Genomic DNA, 27569 nt, shown 5'->3' on the forward strand with positions numbered 1-27569 from the left:
CTTCTGCATTCAGATGCATGGTTTCCAGAGGTCCAATAAATGCGTATCGCATTCCCAATCCATCCGACATTACAAGGTCTAGATCAGTAGGAGATACTACTCCTTCCTAAGCAGCAAAAGTAGAACAGGAAGGAAGATTTGTGAATGTTTGCTTTTAGTGCAAAATTACTTGCTTTTTGTATTTAGTTAAAAAATTAAAGTAATAAAAACCAAGCCTAGAAATAGCAGTTAGCTTGCAAACAGGAACACAACTACTTGCCAGCAGTGTCCATCTATTATGCAAGCCCTACTACAGTTTAGTATAAACACTCATGTAAGACTACTGTTCTTCATAATCCAAACACACTTTGATACATTTTGACAGTATCTTATTTTAAAATTTATACATTAATACTCTTTTTCATACAACACGTACTATTGTACACACTAGCCTGCCCGGTACTTATTACTTGCAATAATTGATGTACTAAAACTAAGTTGAGCTGTTTATGTTAACCAATATACTTTTTCCTCAGAAACAGAATCTGAGAACACAGAACAAATGTGACAATTTTAACAACACATGACCGAAAGAGTTTATATCAAATCCAAGTACTGTATCAGCCCTTTTATATACAGGAGTTTTGGCCAAGTGTTACATCTTCCTTTGTACTCTCCTGGTGCTGGATTTTTGGGCAGAGTCACAATTGGCAGAACGGGGGTGCAAGCAGGGGTTACTGCTCCTGAGGCCACCTGCAAAAAAGGCTGGGACCAAACATGCAGGCAATACAGCTGCCACTCCTTCCCACAAAATTCACTGAGCGTTCAGCCTACCCAGCCTCAACCTGCCCAGGTGCTTGAGTTCATTGCCAGCCTCACGCCTTAGAGCTGGCAGGATACAGAGCGTGCAGAATTAAGCATTTCTCCTGTTAAAAGTTGAGCACTGCTGTTCCACCCACATGGTAGCACTTACAAGAAAGCCAACGCCCCATCGGGTTAGGGCAAGCACAAGAAGGCTTGTAAAAAAAAAAAGTTAACAGTTCATTACCTTAACAGATTTACTTGAGAAGAATATTTATTATACGAGGTTGTTTTCCACCTACTTGAAAGATATGAATTAACTAAGACCTGTTCTAACCACTTCCATCAGATAAAACTTGGTTTCAAGAACTTGTCCTCTTTAGAGAGACAAAAACATTTACTTCTGGTTAAGAAGGTGGAAGAGATGCTGAACTGCTTCTAATTAATCTTCTCACCCTATCTTGAGGTGGTGTCTCCACTCAGTGCCTCTTACTCCACAAGCCCCTTTGAGCTGCAGAATACAAGCATGTACACTCATCTGCTTGGCCAAAGACACATCTTTTTCTCTTAAATTTCCCTCTCACAGGGCCTGTCTGAATGCTCCTTCATATCACAGAGTGATCAGCTAGAGTTACAGACATGGAGGACAGGGCTCCTGACCTGCTGTAGACATTGACATCTGAGCCAGACATCTAGACGCTCTATAAACACTAGGGAGAACAAGGAAATCAGCATCCTAAAGCAGGAATCTAGAATAGGTAAGGTGAGTTGTGTCCTAAAATGGCCTAATTCTCCTCTCTGATTGCAAGGTGAGTAAGGAGCTTGGATGTCAGTGTCTACATTGCAGAAATCCCATCTTAAATGAGCTGAGTCCCACCCACATCATCTTTCTGTGTTCATCAACTACATCATCTACTGATACTTTAAAAGAAAGTTATAAGCTAAGGACCAGCATAACTTCGACAGCTGGCCACAGACATCAAGTTTCATCATCTCAGGCTTAAATAGAGCCTTTTACAAGACTAAATCTCAAGTCTCAATCTCCTAGTAGGCATTGCTCCTATCAAAAACAAGCTTGGCTGAATTCCTGTTGCAGGGGGCTTTTGAACTCCATCTCCAACAGGAAACAATAACGTAATCATTAAGATCTACCCACCATATATGGAACACGCAGCTCTGGTAACAACTGAATTAGACAAAGTGGCAGGGATGTGGAAGCGTTATTTTCTTTAACTTCAAGGCAAGGCACAGGTATAGTAAAGTAACTCATCCAGAGGCAGAGAGGAAGGTCTGCATAAAGACAGGGCTAAACAAGTGCCTCAGACGGTGTTGAGATTACAGACCAATGTAACTAACACAGGCACCATGTGTTCTGTGAAGGCGTTTTTCCCCCTGACATGGCGACACAACTTCCCCGAACCACATCAGCAAAGTCAACAGAAGCTCTCTTCTGTTGGGAGTGCTTCATCCAAACAAGGGGTTGTGCTGGTGAAGCTGTGCTTGATGACTGATTTTTTTTTTTTCCCCTCCTGGTTGAGATGGATTTGTGGACAAAAGATTACCCACAAGTTCCAGACAAGCATTTGAACCACAGCAGCAGTTAAACTGTAAACATAACGTTAAAGAGTTAACAGGTTCTTGAAACACTCCAGAATCACTGCTAATTAATTTTCAAATTAAAAACTGGTGTATTTCTTTTGATTCCATAGTCCTCAGATTCAGTACTGACATTTGAAGAAAAGGTGCCCTGAGAATCATGAGATGAGTGCTTTCCCCTTGGCCTTCTGACTATATTTTATGGTTACAGCTGCCAAAAGGCAAAAATTGCTGCTACCAGAAGGAAAACATGACCGATTCCTCCAGTTGAGGGATGTATTATTCTATACACATAAGCTCAGTTTCTCCTTGTCACATAGACCCTCTCAAAAGAAAAGCATTTTACTTTTTCTCTTCAGAAATTAAAAACATGAAAATGAGAAACAAGTTAAACTGTCCTTCCCTAAGGAATAACCCTACTCCCACTTATGTTAAGGAGATCATAATTTGGTGGAATGATTCAGCAGGGTGGGTGCAAGGTCAGCAAGGTGTCTTCCATAAGGATCGGTGTTTATGCTAAGAAGAAAACAAGAAGGAGTTCCAACCCAGTTTCTTTAAGTCAAGGTGTGAAACAATCCTCCCAAGGGGATTTTTCATCCTCTTCATCTTGGGTAACCCTTCTTGTAAGCCTTCCCCTCGAGCACTTGTCAGAGAGAAGAGGAAGTGTGTTAAATTGCAGTAGAAGCTTTCCCAGCTACAGAATTAAGATCTTAATTTAAAATAAATTCCACCAAAATACTCAGTGACCCCCATAGCCAGTCAAACTTCAAGATCTTGGACTATCTCAGAATCTTCCACACTTCTTATGACACCATTTATACACCACAATCTCATCTTCCTGGAGATTTTAACATCCTGTGACACCACAGTATTGTCCTAATGATCCTTTGGTATTTTATTAGTGCTTTTCACTATGCAGGGGCCGTTTCCTCCTTTCCAAAAACCTGTGGCAATTCTGCAGTCTCCACCTTTAGGCTCTGACCCAACCTGCTTAGTATTTTTCAAGAGTCTTTACATCTATGAGTCACACCCACATCGCAACTTCTGTCACTGACTTGGTTTGTAATCATATTAAATGTGACCTGGCAAAAAAAACCAATCCTATTTTTTCTCAGACTACCAAATTCATCATGTTCTACCCTCTCCAACCTGCCTATACAGTTATTTTGGATTCCACTCCCTCCCACCCAGACTACATACCTTCTGTCTCCAAATTTGCCACTTCATCCTCTGTATCTCCCAAATCCAGTATTTTTTTTCTTGATTGGCAATAATATATGCATTCTCTCTCAGCAGCACTTGTTACACCCTTCTCTTCACTATCACTTCAATCAAGTCCCTTCCATCCACGCCCTGATGAGATCTTTTTCCAGTCCTGTCATTTTGTGCATATGACTTTTCTCCTACATCCCTCTACCAGCTCCATCTCCTTTCATTTCATTGTGTTTGAGAAACTTGTCCTAAACACTCCACACCTCCTTACTTTGCTGGCCTCTACCTTCCTTCTTCTATGGCACCCTCACTCACCTCACCCTATAAGAAACACTTCATATGAATACTGTTTTTCTCCTTGGCCCTTTAAAATTCCTTTTATGCTATTCCCCCTTTTATGGGGCATTGTAACTAGGTGTTTAACCCTCTAACTTATCTTTGATCTTTTGGAAGAGTCCTCTGGATAACACTATAATACTCTTCTTAATAATAAGGAATTTGGAATTAAAAAGTCTTGCCAGCATTTCAGGACTGCCAAGCCAGTCACCTGAAAAGGGAGAGGTACATAAATTAGAGACTGAAGCCAATACACCTGATTGCTGTGAAAAAAAACCCTAAAATGGACACACAGCCAAACCACAACAGCTTATTTTCAAAAATATAAATAAAAATGGCAGGGCTGCCCATTTTTTTTTTGTCTTTTACAATGGCTACAACCTAAAAGAAAACCCATTTTTAAAGAAAAAAAATACATTAAAACACTATCAAAAGCTTATAGAGAAAAAAGTGCAGACTCTTAAGACACTTATCATATGATCCATCACACAAGACAGTTTTAATAGGTTCTTAAAAGCAGCTGAAGCTCCTAAATTAGACTGAAAAACTGCCATGCTGTCCTCACTATCTCTGCTGCTGTATTTCATGACATCTTTGCAAATTCCAGGTGATGCTTAGGAAACTATTTCACCAAGATAAGCCTCCACTCAGTAATCCACAGTAAAAGGACAGTCCCTGATATTCCAAGTGAGGTTTGAGACTTCTGATCTAAAGCGTTGGTGAAACACTGGTTATTTTCTGGATGAAGTCAAAACCTTTACCTTCAGAACAAGACAAAGTCAAGCTCTTTAACTAACATTCTTGCAACATAATCCCATACTACTAAAGAATGTACTGGTACAAAAGGAATAGTACCAGCAGTGCACAGGGTGCTTTCAAGGCAAATAAAGGCAGTAAGTCTCTGCTCCAAGGAGTTAGGAACAAAACCAGACATAACAGTGACCACTGCCAATGGAGGCATGATGAAGTCAATAAATGGTAATACGGAGTAACAGAGAAAGCTGTTTGAGATATTTTCCTATTACTGGCTATTACTAGATGATTCTAATGGTTCCAAACTTGTAGTATCAAAATTTAGGGTTGAGAAGGGAGGAATAAGGATCTTCAGCCTCAACATTTCACAGTCCATCTTTTACTCACATCATAATCAGCTTTGCAACACTCTTACCAGAGACTTAAGATTGAAAAATGTAAATAAGAAACCTACAAGAATGTGGTCCTGCAGAAAGTTCTTACATTTGTGACCATAAAGAATCAGACTAGAGTGCCCTCAGTATCTGCTTTTTCATGGAATAAAAGTGGAGCATGAGGAGACATAGATAACATATGCAAAAAAATTTACTGTCACAAACACCTGCACTGTCCAAATGCTTATGAGTTACAAGTCAAACAAAGCTCAAAAAGAAATCTTGTCACACAAAAGACTAACTTGGATCTAAAATTAAACATCTCATTGTAGCACTCTTGCCTCAAAGGGGTGCAGCTACTTGAATTCCTTCTTTTATGCCCATAAGTAGATCTACGGTCTTTGCTTCTGAATTCTTATAAAACCAAACTTCTGCATCCTTAAATCCACATTCCTAATTATCCACACGGCCAAAGTTCTCAGCACCCAACTGTATGTTCCCAGTCAAGTTTTCATTCTCCTCTTTCCTACAAATCGGGATCTCAAATTTCAGGCCTCCTAATTCTTCACCACCTGAACTCCATACTTCCCACTCCCACATTTGGCACAGTGCTGTATTCACACCACTCATTTTGTGCCGAGCTTCAAAATCCCAGCCTCTCTGTGTGTGCTCCTGGGGACACCAGCACCTTTGACAAAGACAAACGGTATCCCAGTACCAAGGTTGCTCATTGCTGCTTTCATCACTTTACCCTGAATTAAGCTTCTCTCTCTGCTCCAGCATCCATGCCCACATGCAATTTGAGCATCATGTGGAGTCTGAGCCTGAATCCAACCTGCTGGTAGGGGCTTACCTCAGATTTCTGGCTGTGTTATAGCCTCTCCTACTCCTGGACCCACATGATAGATGTGCACCACACATCACCCAGCAAGTAGCTGTATTTACCACACTGCTTTCTATACAGCCCCAGGTTCCTGCTCTATATCACAGCCTTTCTCCCGTTATGTGATCCCTGCCCCATGCCTCACCCATCACACATCCCAACATGGCACTGTTAAAGAAAAGAGAGAGACGAGCAGACCTGCATGTCTGTCCTACCATCAATGCCTTTAACAGCACCTCAATCCTTCTACCGCAGAAGCTTCTACTAGTTTCTTGAATGAAAGAAGATCACATGATTGAAAAAGAACCAAAAAGAAAAAAAAGCCTGTCTAAGCAAAGGTGTCTGAACTTGGACTTTGATAGATGTGTACGTGCACACGTGCATGTGTGCGACCACTCTCCTGCCATTACTATAAATATTTTTGAGGCAAATACACAGGTGAAATAGGAGCACTGATCAATTTATGCCACGTAACTGTAGGCAAAGATACTTGTTCAGAACTTTACAACCACTAACAGAACAAGTAAGCTTGGAATTATGTTTTATGGTTCTGTTTCACTGTTCTTTTACAATAGTCAAAAGCAGTATACAGCCATTAGCATAAAAATACCAGAGTGTTCATAAATAATTCTGTAAGAATGTGTTCTGCATCCAAGTTGACTTGGATTGCCTTATCCAATACATGCAATTCACATATCTAACCACAGAAGGATTTATAGTGTGGTCATTTTGGACAAGAATACTTTATTAATATGTCCCTCCTGCTAATGTTTTGTCTTAATAGTTTATCTTCCACCCTTGGTGCTTCTTAAGGTAAGGAAAACTTTTGCTTCTGGAAGAAATAAAACTTGAGTGAGTACAACTTGATTTTTAGGAGCCTCTGAAAGACAGAGTTGGGGAGGCTGAGATTTTCAACAATAAGGACTGAAAAGGGATTTTATCAGAAGCAAGAAGTATTTTTCCCCACTTTGAAGGTGAACAACACCAAAAGAACATGATTTGCACCCATCATTACTAAGTTGGCAGCACAACAGTAGAAACACAGAAGCTGCCCCAGGCCTGCAGCTCTCACCGATCTGCACCGATTCTCCTCCCATCAAAGGCAGCATGTAGCCTGAAGTCACACAGCTGACACTACACACCTCTGACAGCTGCTGCTTGTCCAGGCTCTTGGAAATACAGCCATCAAAGTTGTTACAGTTTAAATGTGCCTTTGCCTGAAATGCTATGAAATTAGAACAACTTGGAAACTTTGAAGATGCACAACAAAAGCAACTTTCATTATCTGCCAGTGCTTCAAGCACTATTTTGTTACTGTTCACATAGCACCACCCACACAGAAATCATCCATACAGGTTCACCTCAAATCAATACCTCTTTTCCAGCACTAGTCCATGAATTGTTCCTATACTCTTTTCCATAACCAAAGACCAAATACCAAGTGATACTTTCAATGATATACACTGCTTCAAGTCCCAGCAAGTCTTTGAGACTTTGACAGCTGGAAGTTGCTTCTGCAGTCTTCTGTACATGACTAAGTCCAAATGTTCTTATTTTTAGCATCCTGCATTTCTATGGCAGTGACTTCCACAATTTCTTTTATGCCACAGAGACATGGAAGAATCCTACTAGATTTCTGAGGCGTTACTTCTCTGGCTACCTGTGCTGACCAAGGGTGTTGTACCAATATGCCTGCACATTATTAGACTTACTGGTCCACGGTTTACCAACAATGCTTTGAACTCTTAAAAGAACTAAGGAGTAAGTGCTAACTTCCATTTCTGCAGTATTATGCTAGTTGGTGTACAAAATGGTGCTTAAATCATAAAATCATAGAATGGTTTGGGTTGTAAGGGACTTAAAAGACCATCTAGTTCCACCCCCCCTGCCATGGGCAGGGACACCTTCCACTAGACCAGGTTGCTCAAAGCCTCAACCAGCCTGGCCTTGAACACTTCCAGGGATGGGGCAGCCACAGCTGCTCTGGGCAACCTGTTCCAGTGCCTCACCACCCGCTCTGGGAAGAACTTCTTCCTGATATCTAATGTAAACCTCCCCACTTTCAATTTAAATCCATGACCCCTTGTCCTGTCACTACAGGCCCTTGTAAAAAGTCCCCCCCAGCTTCCTTGTAGCCCCTTCAGGTACTGGAAGGTGCTGTAAGGTCTCCCCAGAGCCTTCTCTTCTCCAGGCTGAACAAGCCCAACTCTCTCAGCCTGTCCCCATAGCAGAGGTGCTCCAGCCCTCTGAGCATCTTCGTGGCCTCCTCTGGACTCAATCAATACACCATAACTTTATATTTGAGTTTGGGGATTCTCAAGTAAGTTCCATTTCTCCTTCACAGCCTGCCATTACCCATTTACTTTTTCCTCCTCCAAAAATCTTGTTCTTAGCATGATTTGTTTTACATCAGATCCCTTCCTTTCAAGGAAAGGTTACAGTGTGGGAGCCCTCCTTAACAGTAAGCATTGCAGTTCAGCGAGCTCTTCCCCCACCAACTTACCTTCCTGTTCACATTTTTTAGTAGTCTTTTTTACATTTTTCTTCCCAAAAATCTTTTTTTCCCCATCAGTGTTCTTACAGTTTTCAAAAACAATTTAAGGGTTGCTGTCCTTTCTATTCTGTGTCTTTCACCATGACTACAACTTTCTGAAGGGGTTTCTCTTTGTCTTAACTTTTTCAATAACAGAAACCTTTTTTTAAAATATAAAGAAACATGTCCAGTGGAAGATCAGTTCCTTCCTAACAACACTCTTTTATTTACTACTATTCACCACCTCCTTTATATTGTTGCATTGTGTTGCTAGTGGAAGCTAACTACAGGTGAGCAAAATAAGTTCAGCAGCAATGTTTAGATACTACTTTGGAAAAAAAGTTACTTCATTTACAGTATGTTAATATTGCCTTAGTTTTAAGATCTCTACTTATATTCGTGTGCATGGTTGTTTCAAAACAGCTTGAAAAATCAAAACTCTCTTCATGACAAGAAAAGTAAGCCCTACTCAAGATGAACTGTATCTCTTCTCAACAGAACAGCAATTATTCAGCTCAAATCAGACTGCAGCACAGAACAGGTAACTGTGGGAAAAGCTGAAGGGGCACAAACAAATGATTCTCAGCTGGGAGCCTGAAAGGGCAGGAGGAGGAGAAATTTGTCTTTATCTACAAGTATCAAATAACTGTTGAATCTATGAGTACAATTCTTCAAAGTCCAAAGAGAAAGCAACTTAAAATATTATTTTTTACAACCACTGTACAGTAGGTCAGCAACATTCAGAAAATAACAGGAACTAAGACAATCTAGAAATAAGACAAATCAGTATTTTGAATCCCATGCTTTCAAGATTGCTCTTTGGATTGCCCTGAAAATTACAGTATTCTGAAAAGAAAGGAGGATAAAGGATAGTTGTTATGATCATATAATTTTGTTTCTATCAGTCCTTGCTATTGATAACTGACAAATTCTTACAGTTTTTAGTTTACATATTTTTCATGTTCATAAGAGACAGTTTAACAAAGACGACACAAGTCTACAGGAAATTTAAATATATAATCTCATTTGTCACATCTACAAAAAAGGCTCTGTGTGTGTGTATAGAAATTGGGCCAAAAAAAAAAAAAAAATACATACACCCACAAGTCTCCATGCTTCACTTATCACTGCATACTGGAGCCGATTCAGAACAAACCCCTCAATTTCTCTGTTTAGTTTGACAGGAGACTGACCAATCTTCTTCATCAGGGCGTATGTTCTCTCTGTAGTAGAAGGATCTGTTTCTGGATGAGGAACAATTTCAACCAATGGCACAAAGTAAGGTGGATTTACCTTAGGAAGAAATATAGAAGAAGAATGTCAACCATCAACAGATTAACAGAACAAGTTAATATAAAGCATCTTTATAGCTTGCTACTAGCATCGATGTTTTCCAGTGAGCTCAGTAAGCCTGGCTTTCAGACCCTGAAAGACTTCACCAATCCAATAAAAGCTGGGGTATTAGTTCAAATTTTAAAAGTAATTAATCTTGCATTAAATCTAACTCTACTTAACCCCAGCAAAGCTCACGGAGCTACACTACAGATGATAGCACTCAGTACTATAAGACTTCATACTGATTTGAGTAACCCACGTGTTCTCAATATTCAGGCTGTTTGTTGTTGTAAGACATGTGGTCACCACCTGTCTTTGCAAAGGAAGCAAGGCATTTCCTTTTAGATATTCAGGAACTTTGTAACAGAATCATTGCTAAACACCACCTGTAAGATGCAGCACTTACCAGATAAGCTGCTGCTGGCCCAAGCCTGTAAATATATGCTAAACACAGTACCAGATATCACATAAAAAAGTTGCAGAACAGGTTACCTTCAAAAACGGTACCTACTTCAAACAAACCAAAATAACTCACCCTGACTGTTCCCAAATGCAATTTATCATCAAGTAAAGACATTGGCATAATGTATTTTTGAAGTAATAAACAGAAAACTCTGAAGAACAGCCTAGAAACAGCTAAAAATTCTTCAGGTCATAGCGTTTCAGGCAGGAACGCTGCCTGCGCGCTCTTTCCAACAGCGGCGCTCCTTCAGCCCTGTTCTTAAGACGTTCAACTCTGTTCTCAGTCTAGTTTCCAGGTAACAGAGGGAGCCAACACATCGTAAATTACTACCAGAAATAACACTGACATTTAAAGGATGGTAATTAAGTACATATTCTTTCACCATGCTCCCCCATAGCCAACTGCTCTTAACTGTGCTCACGTAAACATAAGCACAGGATTTAGTCACAGCAACGTGGGGGGACTTTCCTCTCCGCGCGTTCTTTCTTTTCAGCACTTAAATGGCTCCCTTTACAGCTGGGTCTGACCAACACATAACCTGATGTAGGTTACATCAGCTCTAACTACTGCTGCAACACCCTTCATTCCCTTTGGAGTGCCTCATGTTCCAACACAGCCTTTCTCCCACCAGTGCCACTGGCAGGGCCACCGCGGAGCACGGCTGAGGGACACCGTCACGGGTGTACTGCCAGGCAACCTAGCAAGCCCCAAAACACTGCAAGCACCAAGAAGTGCTCTGAAGGCTTGTCTAACCCTTAAGTGTATCACAGGTTCCAGTCTGGAAGAAGGCAAGTTAATTGTTGAGAGAGACTGAGGCTATTCTGAATTTCCTCCAAGACCAGTGCTGACAGTCTCATACTGAGATATTCTGTTTCCTGAACTTGGCACAGGGAGCACATGGGCGTGCTCATGAGCACACTGAGGAGACAGTTTTTTAGGAGTGAGATAGATGTTGGTAAAATCAGGATGAAATCCGGGGTGGGGGAAGGTTTCTAAAAACGAGAAGGGGAACGCAAAGCCTTTCTTCAGGGAGCGCAAGAGCTTACCTTACTCAGTCTAACAAACCAAAAGCTAAGAAAGGATATAAGAAACTAAACACAGAGAAATAACTAAGCTCCACCAAAGCTGCCAACAAACATCAAATTCACTTTAAAAGACTGTTAATAAGACTGGAACAAAAATTAGAAGCCACTCCAAGAGGAGTAGTGGAGTTAAAAATACCACTCTAACCGATAGAGCTTAATACATTTTTAAGGCGATTTGATTACATGGTTTCCTGTACAGCAAAGGACGCTACTCTCCTGTCCTGCAGGAAGACCTCTACTGATACATGGCCTGAAACTGCCTGCAGAGAACAGCTGTACCTACAAGTATTCCATGCATTCCTATCATTGACTGTGCTATGGGATTTCATTGATTTTTTTTTAATTACTGAACCTACTGCTATGTTGAACAAAGGGATGAGCTCCTTCTCCCCTCTGGGCATTTCATTTCACTTCTCCACAACACGCTCACCTGTGCCAGAGGCTTAACTTCAGCTTTTCATTTTTCTAGTATATCAAATTCCACACTGCTTGTGTCTTCCAAAGCCGCTTGCCTCCTGCAGCTACCACTCCTCATGTTCTACTCTCACGTTCAAGACATTATAAGGCCATGGCTTAAACAAAAAACAGCAAAAGCCAACAACTGCTACTGCAAAGCAGGCATGTTTCCTGATACAACAGATGCAGAAAGACCACTGGAAGAGTGTGTTTGCTTTGGAAAATACATATATCCATACAACAGCAATCTAGAAAATGTTTACACAGGGACTAGCTACCTTTCCAGATCTGATAAAACCTGTTTTCGGAACTGACTCCTATAAAGGCTGCAGCTCAGACTAAACAAGTCAACTGGTACAGACCAACTTGGAACACAGTAAGAAAGAGTAAAGTAAAACCAAAGACTGACAAACAGCCAGGGAATAGGCAGAAGCCCAGGAAGTGATTTAAAGAAAAAAAAAAATCCTAACTATAGGTATTTAATACAGAAGTCTAGAAGAGACATTATCTTTTCTCTTTCACTGCAGAAAGTTACAACCCTGGAAACATGAGATAAGGAACTACTGAATTTTAGACTGGAGAAAGGCTAAACCTAGGCATAGATATGTACGTTGATACTGTGAAGTTTGACTTTTTTGTGTGGGTTTTTTTTTCTTTTTTTAACTAAAAGGGGATGAAAACTAATTATACAGAAAGAGATCAATCCTTTTGTTCTTTTTACTTCACAGTCACCCCAAGGCACAATGGTGGTGGTGGAGGGGTGTCAAAAAGGGACTGACCAAGCACTGTAGCATTAAGCCACAGGTAGCTGTAGAGACACTACAGTAAAGTAGTGCTGTATTTTTGTGTTCATACTGCCACTCCCGAGCATGCCCAGGGAAGTGGCATTTACTTTACACTCCGAGATGCAAAGATAACATGTAGTTATCAAATTGCAGACAGCCGAGCAGTACTATTCTCCAGATACTGCAAACCTTCTTAACAGTCCTCTTAACCGATTTGTTAAACACCAGACTAACATTAAGCTAACAAATTCATTAGGTACTGAGTATTTGAAGACAGAAGCAGTAAGAATCCCAGTGATGAAGACAAAATGCTCTTCCATGATGAGGAGAGATGTGATAAACTGCTGTCTGGCAGCCACACAGACCTCTACAGAGGCTCACAGGTGCCCTTCAGCATTTTGAGATTCTGCTGCCACCTCTAGTCATGCCATTTCTGCATCACTGCCCTGTCTCAGCTGGTCACAAGCGTGCAAATTCAACTCCAAGTACAATTTGTTCCATTTCATCCACCACCTTTTCCTCTTCAGGTATACCACTTCTGTATCAGAAGCCTGAAGAAACCAGAATCAAAAGCTTCCATCTCCCAACAACATCACCCAAAGAGCACATGTAATTCACTGTTTGGAACATCGGTGTTACACAACAGCAGCTGAAAAAGGATACTAGAAAAGACTAAATGATGTCACAAGAAGAAATTAGGGAATTTTATAGGTTTGTTTTCAAAGCATGGAATTCTTACATTTTGAGAGCCAGTACTTGGAGTAATGCACAACAGCTTACACAGAACATATCTTGAGCCATCAGTATGAAACATGCACACATCCTCTCGACCTAGCAGATGCTGCTGCTCACAGAACAACCCACTAAAGCTTTTCTGACCAGTCAGGCCCCTGCACACTAACAATGGCACACAAGTATTCCAAATATCCATCCTGTATCTTTTAGTCTGCAGAGAAGAGTTTGGGATGCAGTTTAGTTAAATGCCTGTACTACTACAAAACCAAAACATGCCATCATACTTACAGGGTGTGACACAATACACTGCTTAACATGTTTAAGGCCAGTGAACAATTTGCTGGGTAAGAGACAAGAGGTCGAGCTGCTCAAGATAACATTGTCACCAACAATAAGATCTAACTGACCGAAAATCTTCTTTTTCAGTTCCAGGTTCTCTGGAGTACATTCCTGGAATAAAAACAAAAAATCAGTATTAAACGACTTCTAGTTCAATAGTGTTTATTCATATATTTCAGTTTTCACTGATCCCACCCTGACACCTAGAAACTCAGCACAAACCACCTATTTTACTGAGCCTAGATACAGCAGCAAAGCATAACACAAAAATACCTTCCCATGTATAAAGAAATGGAAAGCACAAGAGTTTATAGCAGAAGATTGACCACCACACACCACAGGAGATTTAACACAAAACAAATTATTCTGCTTTGTCTAAAATACAGACTTCTACTCATGCATAGAAATAACACAGTATGGAGGAATAAGACCCAGTCTCTCGCTCTCTCTCAAAAAAAAAAAAAAGAATCACACATGACAGAAGTCATTCATTTCCATCTTGTCTGAGAGAGAATACTAAGTATCTCAAAAGAAGACAAATTTATAATCTGAATGGCACCAGGAACAGTGTGGCCAGAAGGACTAGGGCAGGGATTGTCCCCCTGTACTGGGCACTGACTGAGGCCGCACCTCGAATCCTGTGTTGAGTTTTGGGCCCCTCGCTACAAGAAAGACACTGAGGTGTTAGAGCGTGTCCAGAGAAGGGAACAGAGCTGGGGAAGGGTCTGGAACACAAGTCCTGTGAGAAGTGACTGAGGGAGCTGGGGGTGTTCAGTCTGGAGAAGAGGAGGCTCAGGAGAGACCTTATGGCTCTCTACAGCTCCCTGAAAGGTGCAGAGAGGTGGGGGTTGGTCTCTTCTCCCAAGTAACAGGACAAGGAGAAATGGCCTCAAGTTGTGCCAGGGAAGGTTTGGATTGGATATTAGGAAAAAAGTCTTCACTGAAAACCCTATCAGGCATTGGCACAGGCTGCCCAGGGAGGTGGTTGAGTCACCATCCCAGGAGGTATTTAAGAGACATGGGGACAAGGTGCTCAGGGACATGGTTTAGTGATGGTATTAGCAGTATTAGGGTAACAGTTGGACTTGACTATCTTGAAGGTCTTTTCCAACCTAAAGATTCTGTGATCTCCAGAACTATGGCAGGAGATTCCCAGGTACAGTTCTGGAACCTGTACTGAAACACCTCACAGTGACCCTCACACTTAAAAAGCTTAAATATCTTCATTTGAACTCCGAAAAAGATTTCAGAAGTAGAATGAATGCTATCAGAACTTTTCCCAGAGCTATTGAGGATGTTCAGCTCTGCAGTATTGCGTGAAATTTCACATATATGAGCCAAGAGCCACAATCTACAGTCACTAGAATTCCAAAGTTATCCCCAGGAGCTGCCTGAAAGACAGCACGCAGAATTCCACCCGTCTGGGAGCAATCAGGACGTGGGAGAATAACTACAGTGGATCCCACAAACACAAAGACTTCAGTCTACAAGATGAAAACAGCAAACAAAGCCAGCTTGTTTTTGGAAGGGTTTTAAAAAAATCCAAACAGGATCCCAAACTTGCAGAAGCCCAGCTTTCCCAAACTCACGGAAAATACCTGCCCTATTCCAACTCTACCTGTCTGTACTCCATTCTGTCCTTCCTACAATGCTGAACTGCACATGAGGGTAGGGAAAAAGACTATACATTTAACATAATCCAACATTTAGATTTAATATCTGCAGCTATCTCCAGTAAATGGGTTAAAAGTAATTTGAAGTCTTAAAAAACAAGCAAGTTGCATGGAACAGTACTAAAAGTTCCATGATGCAAAAGAGAAACAGGGTCATTTAAGAACCAAAGATAGAGCCCAAAGTAATAAGGCAGCCTTATCAAAACAAAATGATACTCTACTTATAATTCCAGGATCCCTGCTTGTTGGTTAAGTTTAAATAGTTTCTTTTAGTGAAGCCAAAGATGAAGAGAACTCTGCAGTTACTGTTCAAGCTAATAAAAGAGTTGCTCTGAATGGGTTTATTGTGAAGTTGAAACTCTAAGCCTCCTCTCACATCAGATGATAATCAAAAAGGCAAACTCAAATCTGCTGGAAACTCAAACCTGCCACGGTTATGTAAGGTTGCTGAATGGGCTATTTGCTTGAAGTTTCTCATATAGTGTCACAATTGTATTCAGATTGTTGGACCACTGCAATAAAGTTTCTGTCCTCATCAAGCATGTAATTATTTTCTCAGAGACACCAATTCCCTGAAGAACAGGGGGAAAATTAAGCTCTAAACAATCCATTAAACAGTAACCTCACTTGCTGTCAGTTATGGAGCCCGGAGAGGTCTGAAGCTATTCTGTTTACCCTGAGAAAGAGAAGATCAAACAGCAAGCAGATAAGATACGGTTTTAAAGCTACCACAGCCTCTCTCAAAGAATCAGTGCAAAGAGGTTAGCATGCACCTCTATGCATTTTAAGTGACACTGTATACTTCTGTGCCCTTTTTGTAGAGATCACACTTCTCGTTTGCAGGGAACAGTACACCCTTATTCCAAGGCCCAAGCACCTGAACAAGGTTGCTACTAATCTGACTTCCAATTTAAACTTCATGAGACATCTTTTTTAACAGCCTGATCAGAACACGACAGTTGTTAATTTTTAAAACCCACTTCCTGGAAGAGCTGTGTTGAATCAAAGGCTTAAATGTAATAGGCCAGTCTGTGAACTCTTAAAGAACTACACAAAGATAAAAACCATACCAGACTCCCTCCCTAGCAGAAAACACTGATACTCAGACAAGGTGACTGACATCTAGTTGCCCCTAATAAAAAAGTTGTACTCATATGACCCCTTCAAATGCCAATACATGGAAAGCTAGGGAGTTTTACCTGTTTAAATCCAGTGTCTTTGTGTTTTTGTACAGACTTTCCCACCGCACTATCCACCATCTGTGCTCATCCAAGCACACAACACCATTTACCCATACTGGCGTCTACCAACGTTCTTCTTATCCATTTCCAGATATGCCAAGGCAGCAACTCACCTGTACCACCTTCTAAGTAAACACCCCTCAACACACTATCTTGCAAAATATCTTCTCCTTACACTAGCAATGGGAATCACTGCCAAGGTTGTGGATTTATTAGCACTGGGAGGTGAAAGAAAGCATGGGTTGAAGTAAAGCACTGCAATATAGTGGTATGGTCCTAAAATAGCTGATATTGTGCTATACAAGCATGACTGTGGAAGATGAAAGTTAAAAACAACCTGGCACAGAGAAGGTCAAATATCAGCAACCATTCAGCAACACACAAGACACTTCTGTGAGAGGATATGGAGATGCTGCCACAGGGAGCATATTTGCTTTATTTTCAATCTACCAAGTCACTTCAGAATGCCATGTTTCTAAAACAAGGCCTGATTGACATAAACCCACATAAAGCAGGGACCTGTGGATTTTAAACAGTGCTCAGGTTATCTGTATGAAGACAGAAATTAAATATACCTGAAAAGGAGTCTTGGAAATTTAATTAGATGAAACACAGAATTCAAAACACTATGACTATAGCTAGCAACCATACAAATACAAGTATTCCATATAATCTTGCCACATCTAAATAATTAATAATAGTAATGAAAATATTCTTATAAAAACCTAGGTGACTTCAGAAAGAAAAAGTACATATGCTCAAATAAACTCTCTGCAAATTAAACCCTGCTATTTTACACCCAGTGCTGTTCCCCTAAATGCTACTGCCAAAGTTGGGGTTACTGAAGTTACCCAAGCAAGTCTGTATGTATTTGCTCCACTTGCGGATGCAGACGGATTGTTTTGTTTCTGTCATCATCACCATTTCACAGAATCCATATCAAAGTCAAATTATATTTTAAGTAAAGTAAGTGTTTAAAATGCTTCCTACTATCATTACTATTTCTGTGTTAATTAATTCTATTTAGGCTTCTGTATTGACATGCTAGTTTGGTCTTCTTTTGCAGGGTTTAGGTCTATATTTCTGTTCTGGAAGACTGAAGATGCACCTTCTGTTAAGGAAACCAGAGCTTCTCTGTTTTGTATTCCATATCAGACACTGATGTGCATTCTACTCAGTAAACCAGAGACACAGATAAACTTGGGGAACTACACCACAAGCAATTAAACAACGTGACATTTTGACTGCAGGAGTTTGGGAGTTCAGCCAGGGAAACAAGCACAGAAACTTGGAACTAGATGGTCTTTAAGGTCTCTTCCAACACAAACCATTCTATGATTCTACATGATTACATCATAATATCATTTTTTCTCCTGATATTACTATTAACCATTGTGGTTTAGCTCAACTATCTAAAATTTTTCATGCATTAAATAGATTTGGTAATTTCAAAAAATTCAAAATTACTACATATTTCAAATGGAAATACTTGATAGCAAATATTTTGGGCTTTCTATCATGCTCCCCCTCCAAGTGGCCAAGTAGTTCTAGATGCTTATTCTGATACACTTTCAAGACGGATAGTATGTAGATATACCAGGATATTTGGCACCTTGTCTTAAATAATAAAAATGTATCATTTCAAACTGCAAAGATGGTGGTGGGGAAACATATTTACGTTAGCCTCCTTTCAGAAAGTGTTATTACCCTCAGATGAGGGTAGAGGAAGGGACAGGGTCCCGCTCACCGCTGTGCGGGTCTGGGCTGTAGCACAGCAACATGAGACATGTACACACAGCTGCTACTGAAGCAGTCCCCAGGCTATTGCACACCTTTCTTTCAGTGTGCTGTCAGTGTTCTGCTCAGTTAAAGCGAGGAAGATTAAAAGAACAAAACAACTCACCACACATCAGAAACCTCGCAAAAAGAACAAACCGCACAGACTCTGATGATGTGATTATGTTAGAGCATGACTAGAACCTGAGCCCCCAGCAGGTAGGGTGAAGGGGAAAGTGGGGTGAGCAACCTGGCTGTGCACCAGAGCAGGGAGGTGACATGAAGTGGGACTTGACCCTGAAACACTTGGAGGTGATGCAGGAACCCAAACCACATGGGATACACACAAGGAACAGAAGCTCATCAGGTTGTCTGCCCACTTTCTCCCTGCAGGTATTTATTGTCTGCCCACCTTCTCCCTGCAGGTATTTATTCCACATATCTGGGTACACAGCTTCCTCCAAGGAGTCCAAACACCAGATTATTAACAGAAGTATGTTTGTCAACAAAAGACTCCTTAGATGTAAGCCAACCCAAAACAAGCCACACAACCATGGCAACCAAGACTTTTCTTTGAACCTGAACAAGAAGTGGTATTCTGTAAGCCAAGGGTCAGAACACAGGATAACGACAGCAGCTCCTGTAACAGAGAAACATACTGGCAATTTATTAATGACAGGGCCACGTTATCACTATGGATAAAACAGAAAGGCATGGTCACCTACGGTCATCTCCTGGGTCTTCAGTTACAGACTTTCTACAGGGTAGGTGTTCACTGAAGTAAAATGCTTACCACAGGGGAGAAGGAATCCCATCACATGAGGATTTTAAGAACAGGTTAACCTATTTTTGGCAGTTCATTGTCTAGGTATGACTGATTCTGCCTTGGGGCAGGGAGCGGTTGGACTAAGTAACCTCTGAAGTTCCTTCCAGCATGACTTTGGATAACTGTAGTTGGTAGGGCAGCAAAGGTAAAGATGAATCTTCTGATAAAGGTGGGATCCTCTCATATGTTGTTCTGCTGAGGAGCAGAGGACTAGGCAGGGGGACACACCCCCATACAAGTTTAACTCTATTCATAAGGTTTGAAGTTGCCTAAATTTCCATTCAAAATACAGCTATAAAGGTGCCTTACAGAAAATCGACAAGTGCCTGGCTTTTAGAACAGTGTTAAATTCACACTCAAAACATTTAATAGAATTCAAAACCATCAAGTGAAGGACAGTAGATGAGTAAGCTTATTAGGGAGCAGTTGTAAAAGAATCAGTTAAAACATCAGTGCTGTCAGGCTAATCTAATTAAAAAAAAAAAAAGGGCTATAACTCACTTCCAGCCTAAATAAGTGATAACTTCTTAGTTGTCTTGAATTTATGAGCTCATACCAGTGTGAAAGCTGATGCTTCTTAAATCACTAGCTCTTGAGTGACATGAAAGACTGTCTACCACATGATACTGTTATAAGTAAATAACACTTTGGTGAGGTGAAATCCAGAATTTAGATGGAAACATTTTGTACTTTCCTACAGTTCAGAAATATACCCCCTTAAGGAACCGGAGCAATAAAAATATCAAGTTACTGCCATTTTATACTGCTCAGAATAAGTGACTGAATTACCAGTGTCTCTTCAACCTTTCGTACAAAATACAAAACAGGCTTGCAGAACTACATGTTCTAAAATCAGATGCAAACTTGCAGATTTGGGAGGGTTGTGTGGGGCTTTTTGTTGTTTGTTTTCTGTTTAACACACATACAACAAACAAAGGGAAGTTCTGCTTCATCTAGTGTCGGTATTGTGCCATGAAGAGACCCATTTTTTTTCCCCATGAGGTTCATGTGTCCTACAAAACTTCCAAAAGACAGACTGATCACGCTGCTACAGAAGAAATGAAGATATTGCCCTTCCCTAAGCTGGGGGGAATCTCCAATAGGTTGATTGACATCCTCCTCCCTACATTCTTTCTCAAAGGAACAGATCTCTGTTTTCTTCTACTCTGATCCCAACCACTCGGAAAAAATAGGGAAAGTGAAGTGATCTAGGAAAGGCAATGGAAATACAATACAGCCCCTAGAAGGAGACCAGGGACCACTAAAAGTGAACCTGAAGAGCAAGGTTCAAACATCCTGTACTTCTGGACAGGATGATAGTTACGGCAATAATTGACAGACTACCTCCTGTAACGGGGACCAAAACCATATTCAAGTCTGTAAAGTAGACAACACCAGTTGTTATATGCACAGGATAGATGGGGCGTGAATGTTAGAAAGTCTGGGAGGACAAAAGCCCATTCAGGAGCACCACAGCAGTGACACTACCAAGCTGTTCACCCAAACATCTTCCAGTTCAACTCAAACACTGATTTGATAAGGTATTTTACAGCAAGTCTTTGAGATCAGACTGTTTCAAACCCTAAAAATCAGGAAAAGAGCTTTCTCAAACTCTACAAAGACAGCAAGTCATGTCACATGCTTAAATTGAGCTCCCTCAGAAGCCAAAACAACTTCTGGTGCCTCAGGTCAGTGTTTGAGATAAGATGGGTAAAACCAGACCTAAGGTTATATTTACCCAGCTGAGAGCTAACAGACCCATGTTTGTCTGTCCAGTTCTCAGAGCTAACCAGTGACCAGTCCAGAAGAAGCCATGTTACTGCAATGCTTGCACACTCTGTTTTCCACCAGCTTTGTATTTACAGCAATACATCATTAACACACCTCCAAACCACTATGGTCATCTATCCTACGAGCTCAGGGCAGCTGAAGACACCTTCACCCATTGCTGTCTGCAGGTATTCCCTTACCCCAAAAAGGAAAAGGCTTCTTGAAAGCCATCAGGAAAATAAAACAAAAGCTAGTGGTAGAAACTGGTACCAGACAATCGAAGGCAAATTTTTATAACGAGAGACACGAGACAACTACTGTCAAGGCTCTCAGGTCAATGTTGGTTTCCCATTCTGAAGCACCACCAGGCTTTTTGAAAGCTGTTTTTAAGGTGGTAACACTATTTTTCCAAATGTTTAACGGGGAGAGATGGAAGAGCCAACAAGACCCAAGAGAGACTGGGCTGAAGATCCATCAGTAGTGTTATGACCTGTTCAAGAGTTTGCAGGTGTAACAGGGCAGGTATACCCTCTTTTTAAAAGAGGGGGAAAAGACAAAACAAACAAAAAAAACCCCACAAAAAACACAACACCAAAAAACCCCACCCAAACGAACAACCACAAAACACAACCATTCTAAGGCTATGGTAAATGAGGTCTAAGTTACAAACTTAATTTCATCCCCTTGGCAATCTGCTTTGTCCCATGCCACAGCATGCTGACAGGTTCAGAGATCATCTCTCAGCCACCACCCATGCATAGCTTCAGCCAGCCCAGCCAGGCCTCCCAACTCACCAGCATACACAGTCGCTCAAGTGGCAAGAGTAAGATCGTACCAATGGTTAGTCATCTCATCCTCCACTGCAAGCTAGTAATAATTCTGTTAGTAAATTGTTCCAAAGCGAAGCATTTGAAAAAGTATGTTTTCATTTAACCAGCATTGCAGTAGGAGATCATGTAAGTGCTGCACTGATTCCTATTCAGCTTGTATTATTAAGGAACTAGACACACATCCACTCAATCCTGGTTTTAATAGCAGTAACTAACAAGTTCAGTACCCAATAGTCACATATGGACAAAAGACAAAAGTCATCATATATTTATGCAGGAAAGTTAAGAGCACAATGTTAAGAAACATTTACCTCACCCAAGACAGTGCCATGCCAGGGACATTATAGCACAAATACATCCATTAATTTCTCTCAATGGAGTTTTCAGCTAATGGAAGAAGTTATTTCAGAATTAAAGCATTTGAAGATGCAGGAAGCCTGCAGTGAACATTCACCCAAAAGCAATAGGTTATGCAATTACTCTAAGTAGCATAGAAAAGCTAGGAGAAGTGAAACTGAGAGAATATTTAGCTTTAGTGCCAAAAGCAGACTGATTTCCTTCCAAAGTTGATGCAAAGCACACTAATCGAGACAAGTTACTTGATAAAAATGCTCAGGAGATGAAATACATGAAGTAATGTGCGTTGAGGCATATATTGTTTTTAAAGGTTCATGACATTACTGTTAGGAATTTTCTTCTTACTCAGTCCTTCCAATTATTTAATGTGTCTTTTTTCCCTTTTACATCTTGACTACGTCATTTAAGAAGTTCCACTTTTTACTACTTCACTACACCTGTTTTAAGTTATGTCCCATTAAAAGGGCATAGAAGGCAACTGTCTGCAGAATTCATTCAAGAACCACAGACATCAAGGACATTGTTAAAGCCTGAAGCAGACTTACTCTACAAAGGCCAAATTTGACAGCAAGTTAAGATTTAACCAACTGAAATCTAGGGTAAAGAAATGAAGTTCTCGTGGAAATCTTCTAACAAGTTAATCAGTAGGTTATATCATTAAGCAAGAAAATAAAGTCCTTTATAGTCAACTAACATTAATGCAACTGATGTTTTATTTTTTAAGTAACTAAAAGCCACACTTAGATTCATAAATCACAATTAGTCCAGGTTCAAAGCTGCAGTAGGCAATGTTTCTGGCTGAACCATATTAAACTTCCGAAAGTAGTCTGCTCATTGCTGAAATAAGGCTGTGAGACGAGAATTAAGATTTTTATATCTACTCCACTCCTCTTCCAAGAGCAAATTAAAGGCTAGTTCAAATAATTTGCCCACCTACATTGTGTTTTTGTTAACATTTGTATCAAACAAAAATTTGATAAACCAATGAGCTGATATGAATACCACCAGCAGTGTTTCACACATATGATTTATTACCACAGCCATACTGCAGCTGCTTTTTTTTTTTTTAATTTAGATGCGGAATGATTACATGTTAGGAAAGATCAAAAGGCTTAAGGAAACCAGAAAGCTTGAGTTACCCCAAATAGATTGTTGCTATTCAGGGACTATCAACACAAGAAAGCAGTCTTCAACAACCTGAAGTGAGCACACAGAGAAGCCAGATTCTTCTCAGGGATCCATGGTGGGAGTACGATGGGCAAAAAAGGTAATTCGCAGAATCAGAACAGTTGGGGTTGGAAGGGACCTTAAAGATCATCTAGTTCCACCCCCCCTGCCATGGGCAGGGACACCTTCCACTAGACCAGGTTGCTCAAAGCCTCCATCCAGCCTGACCTTGAACACTTCCAGGGATGGGGCATCCACAGCTTCTCTGGGCAACCTGTCCCAGTGCCTCACCATCTTCTTTGTGAAGAATTTCTTCCTCATATCTCATCTAAATGTACCCACCTTCAGTTTAAACCCATTACCCCTTGTCCTGTCACTACAATTCCAATTAGATATTAGGAAAGAAGTTTAACAATGAGGGCAATCAACTGTTGTAATAAGTTACTCAAAGAGACCAGAAGTGTTTGTTTATTGTTAGAGATATCCAAAACTCAACTGCACAAATCCTGAGCAAGTTGATATAGTTGATCCGCAGCAGGCTGGACCAGATGACTCCCACAGGTCCCTTCCAACTCAAAATTACTTTGATTCTGCAACATTCGCCCAATGCCTGTTTCACAGACCAGCTGATGGTGGAAGGCATGGATGATGCAGGCCCCAATTTAAGATTAAATAGCATGCAGAACCTTGTTGAAAAAATTTACTGCTGAAGAGCCTAAGAGGAACAACAGCATACAGAGATTCAGCATCTCTGTAAAAGCAACAAGAGTCAAACTCCATGACAGCTGCACTTAGCTTCAAAAGAAGATACTGAAATAAAAGCGAGGATAGTAACGAGGTGCAAAGTTGGCAGTAAGAAGGATCAGATCTTTACAGATAGCATAGCAAGAAAGTAAAGACACTATATGGACATACCAGGTAGTAATAAACACTTGAAAGTGCAAAAAAACACCAGGCAGAACTAGGAGAGCCTTCACAAAGTTGAAGCAGTACCCAAATGAGCATGGCCATGTAGGATTGTTAATTTGTTAAATAAGACAAAGCAGGCACACACTCCCCTCACAATTTATGAGGGGAATAATAATAAAAAAAAATATTTCCCTTCTTTCTTCAAGATGTATGGACAAGAAGAATGCATAGGACCAGGAGATAGAGTACAGAAGGATAATCATCTGGAAAACACACACAGAACAGTGATTTCTTTGCCCCTATTCTGTTTCTCCTAATCCTTGAAGAAAACTGAATCCTTAGTCCTGGGAAGTCCCAGGGTGTGCCTCAAATCATAGAACAGAGGAGAGGGGAAACAGATCTGAGGTACTAGGACATGTTTTAATATAGTTTGAATACTCAGCACAGTAAGACACAACTGCTCACTTGAAACAAACTGAATGTATGCTATTTTGGTACCAGAGAGCAGAAGAGTGGCAAGCATGATGCAACTTTTAAGAGAACTTCAGGACAGAGCTCAACAGTAAGCCAGTAAACTTGTTTGATAGAGACATAAGGCTAAGAAAAAAGGGAAGTACCAGATAGCATTACATTCATGAGGATGAATCAAAGCATCTTTTTTCAGAGGAAAGTCCTGATTCACAGACCTAGTGGAATTCTCTAAAGTAAGGAACAAGCACAGGAGTCATGTAGCTGATGCAGTCCATGTGAATGCCCAGAAGTCTTGCAACAAAGAAATAATAAAAGCTTCCAAGGAACTTAACTGGTCACATGTGCGATAAAAGGTCCTTTCATGGACAGGAACTGGTAAAGAGATAGTAAGCAGACAGTAGGAAAAACAGTCAGTTCTTACTCAGTGGAAGATGCTGACCAGTGTTGTTTCACAGATATCTGTGCCCTTCATTGTATCTATTCATAAATACCCTGAAAGCTAGCTCATAAAATTAAGTTGGTTGTCATCATTACAACTGCAGACATTGCAGGAAGACTTTAAAGGACTGAATGACTAGACAAGAAATCCACAGATTAAACTCAGTAGAGGTATGTGCTACATATGTGAAAACAATATGAACTGACAAACTCCAAGCTTGTTACTGATGAAGGAGTAAGATACTGGGTTAACAGTCATGATCTGGAGAAAAGGAAGTGAACCCAAGACACTGTACCACTGTAAAAATCTATAGCAAAATCACACCTTGACTCCTGGGTGAGACTTGCTCTGCCTCCCATTCTCTCCCCCTCCACCTCACCAACTTAGTAGGAAGAAAAGGTATGGAAATCTGCCCCCTTTTAATTCAATTTATTATTAGGTAAGTGTTGCAGTGAAGCTGACTGTGGGATTTACAGCCTGAAACAGTATAAATTGTAAATTCTTGGGTCCAGCATACATACACGTAGGGACAGTTAATGTTACAGCACTGGAATAATACTGGGGGACTATGTATGGTAGAAGATGCCAAGTCCAACACAAACTCATTCATACTTTATCCCAGAACTGGTCCCTGATTCACCTATTCCCTGAACTATGCCCATGCCAGTGAGCATACTAATAGTTAAGCAGCTACAGACTATCAGGTTCAGTAATACAGCTTGTTCTACACCCTGATTTTACTTAGCAGCACAGATTCCAGCCCTATATATATCAACCCTGTTTTTAATATTGTGTTGGATAGCTGCTTCTGGCTACGGTGCTCCCCCACAGTCAGAACAGAAGTCACCCCTGGGCATAGCTATACTCCCTGCCTTCCCGAGGTACCTGAAGAGGAAGAAACACATTTTAGTCCCAGAACTAGAATGCATGGTGTTCCCCAAGATATAATCTCTCTACGGTCTTTGTTACACATGGAGGTCAGCAGTTTTCTCTTGGTTTAGCCAGCCACCAGCCTCTTCCAATATAACCCAAAAGATACTTGCAAGGACTCGAGTAGGGAAATCCTGCAAACGGGCATCATCGCCCACGTCAAGATAGTAGGCTAGAAAGAACATTAAAATTAACAAGCACAGCCATCCTTATGTGGTCAGGATATTGCTCATCACTGCGCAGCACAGCTCTTGATCATTTCTAACCCGTTTGCTAGTTGTCAAATCTTTGCTTACCTGAATGAACGTAGCACCCTCTACTGCTGCCTTCAGGTCTGTGCAGATGCTAATGAGCGCCAACTGCTGCTCCGCACCCAAAGCTCCTTTCAGGGATCCCGACTCCTCCAGCTCTTTGAGTTGTTTGCTGACAGAAACAACAACGTAAGTGCTTCAGCATTGTTAAGCCGCCATTAATCTTTAAAAAAAAAACAACTTCACAACCCAGTAGTATTATGCTATTATTTATATTCAAAAAAGATAAAGGTTCCTTTCAGTCATTTCTCTTTGCTCCCTCCACCTTACCATATTTTTCTTGTCTTCAAGCACGGACAGCTCTAACATCTACTCCTAGACACAAGCTTGTCACCACCTCTGACCTGTTTTCACTGGTGCAGGATCAGCAAGAGTTTTTATACTCCCATTTAATTGAAAGAGAGGTTCTCCATGTACTTCATCTAGTTTTACAAACAACAGCTCTTTTGTTGTGAAGCACCACTGAAGGAACACTGTTTAACTGCGTAAAAATAGACAAATAGATTCCATACAGCCAGGAGTCATTCTTAAAAAAAACAGGTCCTAAAAAAACAGGGATATTGCCTAAATACCCCTACACAGGTAGTGACCACAGAGCAAGTGTCACAAAATTCAAGTAGCTGCCTAATTGAGTGGCCAGAGCTCGAAATGAATGTTCAAGTACACACCATTGCTGGGCTGGACATACCACCTTCTTAGAAAAAGCCTCTACAGTTTGAAATCCTTTTAAAGCCAGAGCAAGCAAGCCACTTTCAAAACTGTTAAGAGTTACTCAGATGAGCAAGTTCCACAAAAATTAAGTGAGATTAAACTATCTGATCATGATCAACCTAAAGCTATGAGATTTAACGATGGAAATGGCTCTATATCAGTCAGTTACCTCAAGCCAGAACTCAGAGGAGTCTTTGGTTATTACTGCTCATCCTGAAGAGAGGAGGAAATCGAGCTAATGATTAGCAGGAAGAGGGGAAGGAGGGGAGGGGAGGAGGGGGGGAATCTTTCTTCTCCCTACCAATCTAGTTTTGAATCTTGGCCTTCTTTTTGGATGCCTTTTTACATGATAAATTGCACTTGCCACACAGCTGGAGAGCTGAAAAGCTGTAGCAGAGCAGCTGTACAGCCTGGAAAAAGTTTGTGTATTTTTGTATTTCCCAAATCCTATACCCGTATACAGAAATAACCAATAATCATAGAATCATAGAAT

The 27569-nt window shown here is 40.7% G+C and overlaps 1 protein-coding gene across 1 annotated transcript; it reads right to left on the bottom strand.

Annotated features, from left to right (window-relative positions):
* CRYL1 (crystallin, lambda 1) lies at positions 1–26501 on the bottom strand (the record flags this gene model as incomplete). The annotated part of the gene is made up of 4 exons (XM_010152371.1): positions 1–106; positions 9566–9760; positions 13615–13776; positions 26351–26501. Coding segments are annotated over 4 exons (614 nt in total), but the record flags the coding sequence as incomplete, so codon positions are not given.
* Positions 26502–27569: the final 1068 nt, after the last annotated feature.

This window comes from Eurypyga helias, unplaced genomic scaffold, assembly GCF_000690775.1.
Source record: "Eurypyga helias isolate BGI_N326 unplaced genomic scaffold, ASM69077v1 scaffold22905, whole genome shotgun sequence".
Classification (NCBI taxonomy): domain Eukaryota; kingdom Metazoa; phylum Chordata; class Aves; order Eurypygiformes; family Eurypygidae; genus Eurypyga; species Eurypyga helias.